Source organism: Artibeus jamaicensis, unplaced genomic scaffold (assembly GCF_021234435.1).
Source record: "Artibeus jamaicensis isolate MK-2021 breed Jamaican fruit bat unplaced genomic scaffold, CSHL_Jam_final scaffold_11, whole genome shotgun sequence".
NCBI classification, from domain to species: Eukaryota; Metazoa; Chordata; class Mammalia; order Chiroptera; family Phyllostomidae; genus Artibeus; species Artibeus jamaicensis.
In genome coordinates this window covers 3,012,954-3,021,604 of record NW_026522027.1, presented here as the reverse complement: position 1 = coordinate 3,021,604, position 8,651 = coordinate 3,012,954, and the positions used below count along the sequence as shown (strand labels likewise).

General features: G+C 42.7%; 1 protein-coding gene across 9 annotated transcripts in view; it reads right to left on the bottom strand.

The window, feature by feature from the left end:
• Positions 1-1,330: 1,330 nt before the first annotated feature.
• Positions 1,331-8,651, bottom strand: part of LOC119054423 (zinc finger protein 271-like) — a 43,126-nt gene continuing 35,805 nt past the window's right edge. For 8 of the 9 annotated variants that reach the window (XM_053655720.1, XM_053655717.1, XM_037152312.2 and 5 more), the window contains one exon: positions 1,332-6,424. In XM_053655720.1, coding sequence (XP_053511695.1) covers positions 3,501-6,424 — 2,924 coding nt within the window. In that variant the 3' untranslated portion in view covers positions 1,332-3,500. Of the gene's footprint in view, positions 6,425-8,651 lie in introns of all 9 variants that reach the window. The other variant, XM_053655721.1, reaches the window with a different exon arrangement.

Below are 8,651 nucleotides of genomic sequence, written 5' to 3'. Positions count from 1 at the left end.
AAGAAAACACAAAGCCACATTTATACAAGTCCCTTTCCCTTCGCCTGACAGATGTGGCTCACTTGGTTGGGTGTCATCCAGATGGAAAGATGGCCAGTCCTGGGTTTTGTCCCCAGTTAGGGCACATGAGGGAGGAAAGCAATCAAGGTTTCTCTTCCTCTCTTTCTCCCTGCCTTCCCTCTTTAAAAATAAAATCAAATCTAAGCCCTGGCTGGTGTAGCTCAGTGGATTGAGCACGGGCCTGCGAACCACACTATCGCGGTTCGATTCCCAGTCAGGGCACATGCTTGGGTTGCAGGCCGGTTTCCTGCAGGCCAGTTCCCAGTAGGGGACGCACGAAAGGCAACCATACATTGATATTTCTCTCCCTCTCTCCTTCCCCTCTAAAGATAAATAAATAAAATCTTAAAAAATAAATAAATAAAATCAAATCTTTACTTTTCTTCAAGTTTTATTTTTTAGAGGGGGAGAATGAACGGGAGACAAGTATCCACGTGTCGTTGTCTCTCACATGCCCCCTACTGCAGACCTCACCCACCACCCAGGCATGTGTCCTAGACGGAATCAAACTGGCAACCCTTGGCTGCGCAGGCCAGCACTCAATCGAGTGAACCACACCAGCCAGGGCTCCTTGAATTAAGTTTTAAGTTTCTTACAAAAATCCTTTTGCTACTACAATTATTACTAACTGAGGTTGGGTTCATGAGAATTTTTATATAGTTACACTATTTTTCATAGCTTCTCTCACTTAAGTGAGACATTTCCAAGCACCTACTATTGCTTAGCTGCTGGTTTGTAGTCATGGTCCTTCAGCAGTGAATAAACTTCCTGCTTCCATGCACCTGATACTCTTGTGCTTGTAAATTTTTTCAAATCCATCACTATAGCTTTCCTAAGGTCCAGTGCTCTTTGCTTTTAAACCTCTCTCCTGCATAAACTTAAGAATGTGAAGGTTCATACAAACTTATACAACCTTTTGCTCTCGCTAGTGTGGCTCAGTCGATTGAGCACCACAGTGTGAAGCAAGTTGGATTCTCAGTCAGGGCACATGCCTGTGTTGCATGGGTAGGTCCCTGGTGGGGGGAATGGGGGAGGTAACCACACATTGATATTTCTCCCCCTCTTTTTCTCCTTCCATTTTCTCTAAAAAAACAAAAACAAAAAACAAACCAAAAACCCCACAAAAAGCCCAAAATCCAACTTACACTACCTTCTTCATAGGGTTTCTCTGTTGTGTATTCTCTGAATTGTCACAATTTTAAATGTATTTTATTGATTACACTATAACAGTTGTCCCATTTTACCCCTTCCACGCCCCTCCAACCTGCACACCCCCTCCCACCCACATTTCCCCTCTTTAGTCCATGTCCACGTGTCATAAGTTCTTTGGCTTCTACCTTTCTGATACTATTCTTACCCTCCCCCTATTTTCTACCTACCATCTATGATACTTATTCTCTGTACCCTTTCCCCCTCTCTCTTCCTCCAACTCCCCTGTTGATAACATTCCATGTGTCTCCTTTTCTGTGGTTCTGTTCCTGTTCTATTTGTTTGCTTAGTTAATTTATGTATGGTTGTTAATAACTGTGAGTTTGCCATTTTACTGTACATATTTTTTCTTTCTTTCTCTTAAATAAATCTCTTTAATATTTCACAAAATAAGGGCTTGGTGATGATGAACTCCTTTAACTTGATCTTATCCGAGAAGCACTTTATCTGTCCTTCCATTCTAAATGAAAGCTTTGCTGGACTGAGCAATGTTGCAGGTAGATCCCTGCCTTTCATAACTTGGAATACTTCTTTCTAGTCCCTTCTTGCCTGTAAGGTCTCTTTTCAAAAATCAGCTGATAGCCTTATGGGAACTCCTTTGTAGGTAACTGTCTTCTTTTCTCTTGCTGCTTCCGAGATTCTCTTATTTTAATTCTTGGGTAATATAATTATTATGTGCCTTGGTGGGTTCCTCCTTAGGTCCAACTTCTTTGGGACTCTCTGGGCTTCCTAGAATCTCTTTCCTTTGCCAGATGGAAAAGTTATCCTTCATTATTTGTTCAGATAAGTTTTCAATTTCTTGCTCTTCTTCTTCTCCTTCTGGCACCCCTATAATTTGGATGTTGGAAGGTTTAAAGGTGTCCTGGAGGTTCCTAAGCCTCTCATTTTTGAATTCTTGTTTCTTCATTTTCTGGTGGCATACTTCTTTCTTCCTTCTGGTCCACACAGTTTATTTCAGTCCCAGTTTCCTTCTCATTACTATTGGTTCCCTGTAGATTTTCCTTTATTTCACTTAGCATAGCCTTCATTTTTTCATCTAACTCGGGACCAAAATCAACCAATCCTGTGGGCATCCTTATTACCAGTGTTTTGATCTGTGCATCTGATAGGTTGGCTACCTCTTTGTGGCTTGGTTATATTTTTTTTCTGAAGCTTTCATCTGTTGTTTCATTTGGACCTTTTTTGTCTTGACCTACCTGTTACATAGTGAGGGGTGGAGCTTTAGGTGTTTACCAGAGCAGGGTAACTCGGATCACTGGGAACAACGGCGCCTGCTCCGGTCTCTGCTGAATTTCAGTCACTTGCCCCGCGTCCCACAAGAAAAGTGGGCTCCTGTGGTGCTGATTCCTATGTGGGTGGGTTTGTATACGTTTTAGGATCCTGTGGGTCTCTCCAACAAACTTTGCTATGAGGCTGGGAGTTCCCATTCCCCCTTTGTTTCGCCTGGTTTATCTGCACATGAATGTGGGACCACCTGGTTGTGCCAGCCACTGCCTTGCCCATCCTGGTGTGCTCGCTGCCTCCTTGTCCAGAGTCCTCTGCTATCCAGCTGCCTATCTCTACTTCTCCTACTGCTCTGGTGAATGTCTTCTTTAACTCCTTGGTTGTCAGATTGCCACACAATTTGATTTTCTGTCAGTTCTCCCTGTTTTTGTTTTTAAATTGTTGTTGTCCTTCTTTTGGTTCTGCAAGAAGGCACAGTGTGTCTACCTGTGCCTCTATCTTGGCTGGCAGTCTGCTGTGAAGAATTGTCACATTTGAAGTCAGCTGGAATAGTGTCAACATTCATGAAACAAGTAGGTTTTTTTCTACTAGATAGAAAACTAACCTCATGCTGAATTCTTAACACACAACACTTTACAGACACTTATCAGCTGTGCACTTTTTCTGATGAATGAAGTCTAAGCTCTGAAGAACACTTTTATCACACACCAATCAGGTGTGATGAGCTAACCAGTATTGTGTACTCTCTCATGCACCTACAACCGCAAATTCTTACTAAAGGCTGTACTGTAAGTAAAACATTTGTAGAGTTTCTGCCTAATGTGGACTCTATGATCAGCTTGAAGACTTGAAATCTGGCTGAAGATTTTACCAGATATGCTACACTTACACAGTTTTGCTATATGTGGATGACCTGAAGAGCTTGCAGTCCTAAGGTCCAACTGAAGATCTTACCAAACAAAACCCATTTGCAGGGTTTCTTTCTAGTGTGGACACACTGATGAACATTAAGATGTGAACTCTGACTGAAGCTCTTCCCAAATAGCACGTTTGTAGACTTTTTCTCCGGTGTGAACTTGGTGATGAAGTTTAAGATCTGAATTCCTCATGAAGCTGTTTCCACACACAGCACATTTGAAGGGTTTCTCTCCAGTGTGAACCCGGTGATGAACTTTAAGATATGAACTCCGACTGAAACTCTTCCCACACACAGAACATTTGTAGGGTTTCTCACCAGTGTGGACTCTCTGATGAACTTTAAAATCTGAATTCCGACAGAAGCTCTTCCCACACACAGCACATTTGTAGAGTTTCTCTCCAGTGTGGACCCGCTGATGAACTTGAAGATATGAACTCTGTCTGAAGCTATTCCCACAAACAGCACATTTGTAGGGTTTCTCCCCTGTGTGGAATCCCTGATGTGCTTGAAGACTGGACATACGAATGAAGCTCATCCCACACAAATCGCATTTACACGGTTTCTGTCCAGTGTGTATTCGCTGATGAACTTTAAGTCCAGAGCTGTGACTGAACCTGTTTCCACACACAGCACATTTGTAGGGTTTCTCTGCAGTATGGACTCGTTGATGAGCTTGAAGACCAGAGGTCTGACTGAAGCTCTTCCCACACACAGCACATTTGTGGGGTTTCTCTGCAGTATGGACTCGTTGATGAGCTTGAAGACCAGAGGTCTGACTGAAGCTCTTCCCACACACGGCACATTTGTAGGGTTTCTCTCCAGTGTGAATTCGCTGATGAACTTTAAGATCTGTACTCCGACGGAAGCTCTTCCCACACACAGAACATTTGTAGGGTTTCTCTCCAGTGTGAAGACGGTTATGATTCTGAAGATGTGAACGCCTACTGAAGGTCTTCCCACACACAGCACATTTGTAGGGTTTCTCTCCAGTGTGGACTCGCTGATGATCTTGAAGATCATTACAGCATGTAAAACTCTTCCCACATACACCACATTTATAGGGTTTCTCTCCAGTGTGGATGCACTGATGAGCCTGAAGACTGGACATGTGACTGAAACTCTTCCCACACATGGCACATTTGTAAGCTTCCTGTCCAGTGTGAACTCGGTGATGAGCTTGAAGACTGGAGGTCCGACTGAAGCCCTTCCCACACACAGCACATTTGTAGGGTTTCTCTCCAGTGTGCACTCGCTGATGAGCTTGAAAACCAGAGATCTGAGTGAAGCTCTTCCCACACACAGCACATTTGTAGGGTTTCTCTCCAGTGTGAATTCGCTGATGAACTTTAAGATCTGAACTCCGACTGAAGCTCTTCCCACACACAGAACATTTGTAGGGTTTGTCTCCAGTGTGAAGACGGTTATGATTCTGAAGATGTGAACGCCTACTGAAGGTCTTCCCACACACAGCACATTTGTAGGGTTTCTCTCCAGTGTGGACTCGCTGATGAACTTGAAGATCATTACAGAATGTAAAACTCTTCCCACATACGCCACATTTATAGGGTTTCTCTCCAGTGTGCACTCGCTGATGATCTTGAAGATGTGAACTCCGACTGAAGCTCTTCCCACACACAGTACATTTGTAGGGTTTCTCTCCAGTGTGAACCCGCATATGAATTTGAAGAGTGGAGGTATAAGCGAAGCTCTTCCCACACTCAACACATTTGTTGATTTTCTCTTCACTGTGGAGTCTCTGATGATGTTTAAGACTGGAGGTATGACTGAAGCTCTTTCCACATACAGAACATTTGTAGGGTTTCTCTCCAATGTGGTTTCCCAGATGAATTTGAAAGTATGATCTCCGACTGAAGCTCTTCCCACACACAGTACATTTGTAGGGTTTCTCTCCAGTGTGAACATGGTGATGATTCTGAAGATGTGAACGCCTACTGAAGGTCTTCCCACACACAGCACATTTGTAGGGTTTCTCTCCAGTGTGGACTCGCTGATGAACTTGAAATTTTGAAGTCTGACTGAAGGTCTTTCCACACTCAGCACATTTGATTTTCTCTCCAGTGTGAACTTGCTGATGAGATTGAAGACTGCAGGTCTGACTGAAGCTCTTCCCACACACAGCACATTGGTAAGGTTCCTGTCCAGGGTGTACTCGCTGATGATACTGAAGACCTGAACTCTGACTGACACTTTTCCCATATTTATAGAGTTTCTCTCCAGTGTAGACTTCTCGATGAATTCTTTGATGTGAACTTTGACTGCTGTCCTCACCACACTCGTCAGTCCTTTTCCATTTCTCTTCTATGTGAACACGTTGATCAGTGCAGAGCACCAAGCTAGAACTCTCACCCTCCCCAAAATCACTATATATGTGATGTTCTGTGCCCAGGTGCAATTGCTGATGCTCAAGTCTGGGGCTAAGGCTGATGCCTTTTCCATTTTCAGTAGAGGTGTGGTCAACTGAGAGGATTACATTTTGTTGGAATGATGCCTTCACAAAGTCTTTCTCAAAATTCTTGTGGCCAGAAGTCTCACCTTTCCTCACTTCCTGATCATCACTGTGGAGACCAGAGGTCTTTTTCCTGACACGGTGCTCACACTCACACAGTTTACATTTGCTGTCACCCTGCTGACATGTATTCTGATCATTCTGTGACTCTCTGAGATACACTTTCTTCAGGCAATTGTGGATGGTCTTCATGGGAAACTCTTCATTTCTTATACTAGTGAAACATTGAACTTTTCCTTGAAGCTTTATTACATATTTCTCATCTCCTGAATCCTGAGTATATTCTCCTGTGCACAAGTGACAGAAGGAATCACCTTCTTTTGGCAAATCTGACTTCTTGCCTTGAAGGTTTATTATCAAGTGTTGACTTCTGGTTAACTTACTCACAAGTTGTTCCCATATTTGCCAGCATCCAAGGTCTTCATGTAAAAGGTACCTTAATGCAACTTCTTGAAGACTCTCTACCTTACTTTGGTTCCAGTGTCCTGGAAAGATAAGGAGAATAAAAACGTGACAAGCAGGACAAGCAAATGTCTGCTCAGACAAAAAATATTTTACAGGTCAACCACCCAGGGAGACCTTATTCAGTCAGCTTGGCTTTCACCATAGGCTTTCTCATGCGTAAGGAAACAAAAAGGTGATGAGTAGGCTCTTGTCCACTGAGTTTTAAGGTGACTCACTTGGAACTATACCAAGACTTAGGTATGAGGTCAAAAGTAGAAATACACGGCTACAGACAAGGTGACGCTCTCAGGAAAATGGTGAACGTTCTAAGTAGAATAAATTAGAAAATTCATACTCATGACTGACACATCTTATGGGAGTAAAATATCCCATAACTGCAGAAATTTAGTTTGACTGAATGTTCTGATGAAGATCAATGACTAACAACACCTTCCAGGTTTTGAACACTAGGTATGCATTTGCACATATGAGAAGATGCCGTGGTAACCACCATACACAATGGTCCCCAATGATCCTGCCTGCAGATGTCCATATGGTATCAAATGCCTTCCTGCAATGTATGAAGATAAGTGTGTGAAGCCAACAGAATATGGCAAAAGAGCCCTTGCCAGGTGGCTCCACTGGTTGTAGCATCATCCCATACACCAAGAGGCTGTGGGTTCGATCTCCACTCAGAGCACATACTAGAGGCAACACAATCATATTTCCCTCTCTCCCCCTAAAATCAATAAACACATCCTCCTGGGAAGATTTTGAAAAATCTCTAGAAGTGATAATACATCACTTCCAAGGTTATATCATATAAGATATTGTGGTTTCTGCCTTCCACTCTCTTGCATGGAAGAAACCAGCTGCCATGCCATACTTTGAGGACAGCCAGGAAGCCTACGGGACAGGCCCACTGACAAGGAACTGAGGCCTTCTGCCAACACCCGTGTAAATGAGTCCATCCTGGAAGCCAATACTTCAGTCCCATTAAGCCTTCAAAGACCTGATGTTCTCCTGGACTCCTTGACATCAACTTGATGAGATCCTGATCCACAGTCACCCAGCTAAGCTGCCTCCAGATTCCTGACTCACAGAAGTATAAATATATGCTTCTTCTTGGAAGCTACTAAGTTTAAGAGTAGTTTGTTATACAAGTAGAGATAGCTGCTGCAAGTACCATAAAAAGTATAATTAGGGCAGCCGTTCATCATGTGGGTAACGATGTTCTCAAATAATTCTTCAGTCACACTGGCTTTTTCCTACACTTTTGTGCTGTCTCCAGTAGGAGTGAAGACAGTGAGACCCACCTAGCACCATTCTCTCTGCACATTTGTTTATGAAACTCCTGGATGGAGATAAAACCTTGTACTGTGAGCATCTGTACAGTGTAACAAGGCCACAAGGATATACAGAACATGTGTATCAGGGCACTTAGATGGACAGACAAAACGCAAAATCTGGGGCTGTTCAGATGCTGCCAAAACAATTTAAAAGAAGGGAGATGTAGGTACATATTCTATAAAGTTTGTTCAGTTTCCTCTGGGGTGTGAGTTAAAGAGGTTCATCCATGAATCACAACTCAGGCAATGGCACATTTGAGATGTGTGTCCATAAATGTTCCCTCAATAAAAACTGAAATATAACCTTGTTTTACTCCCTGAAAATTCACAAAGGGGTACTGCCGTTTTTTGTATATATTTCAATAAAAAGATGCCCCAAGATTCCAAAATAAAACATTTATTCCAGAAGACAAAACAGCCTTGGCTGGATAGTTTAGTAGGCTAGAGTGCTATCTCAAAATGAAGGTTGAGGGTCACTGAATCAACTAATGATTGCATACAAAAGTGGAACAACAAATCAATGTCTAAATGTCTCTCTTGTTCTCAAATCAACCAATAAATAAATAATATTCAAACAACAACAAATTTTTCTTCCTTTACAACAAAAAAACCAACAGGCCCAGGGTGGGTAGCTCACTTGGTTAAATTGACGTCACGTAACTGAAAGGTTGAGGGACTGAATCCCAGTAAGAGCACATATCAGGTTTGAGGGTTCAGTCCTCCAATCCCGCTCCAGGTATAGACGAGAGGACACTGATTTACACTTCCTCCCTCAACAATGTTTTTCTCTCTAAAAGCATTGTCCTCGCATGACGACCAAAAAACAAAAACAAAAACAAAACAAAGAAGAAGAAAAGAAAAAAGGTTATATACTTGGAAACTTCCCTAGTAAGAGGAAAAGACACCAGATGTAACTGGG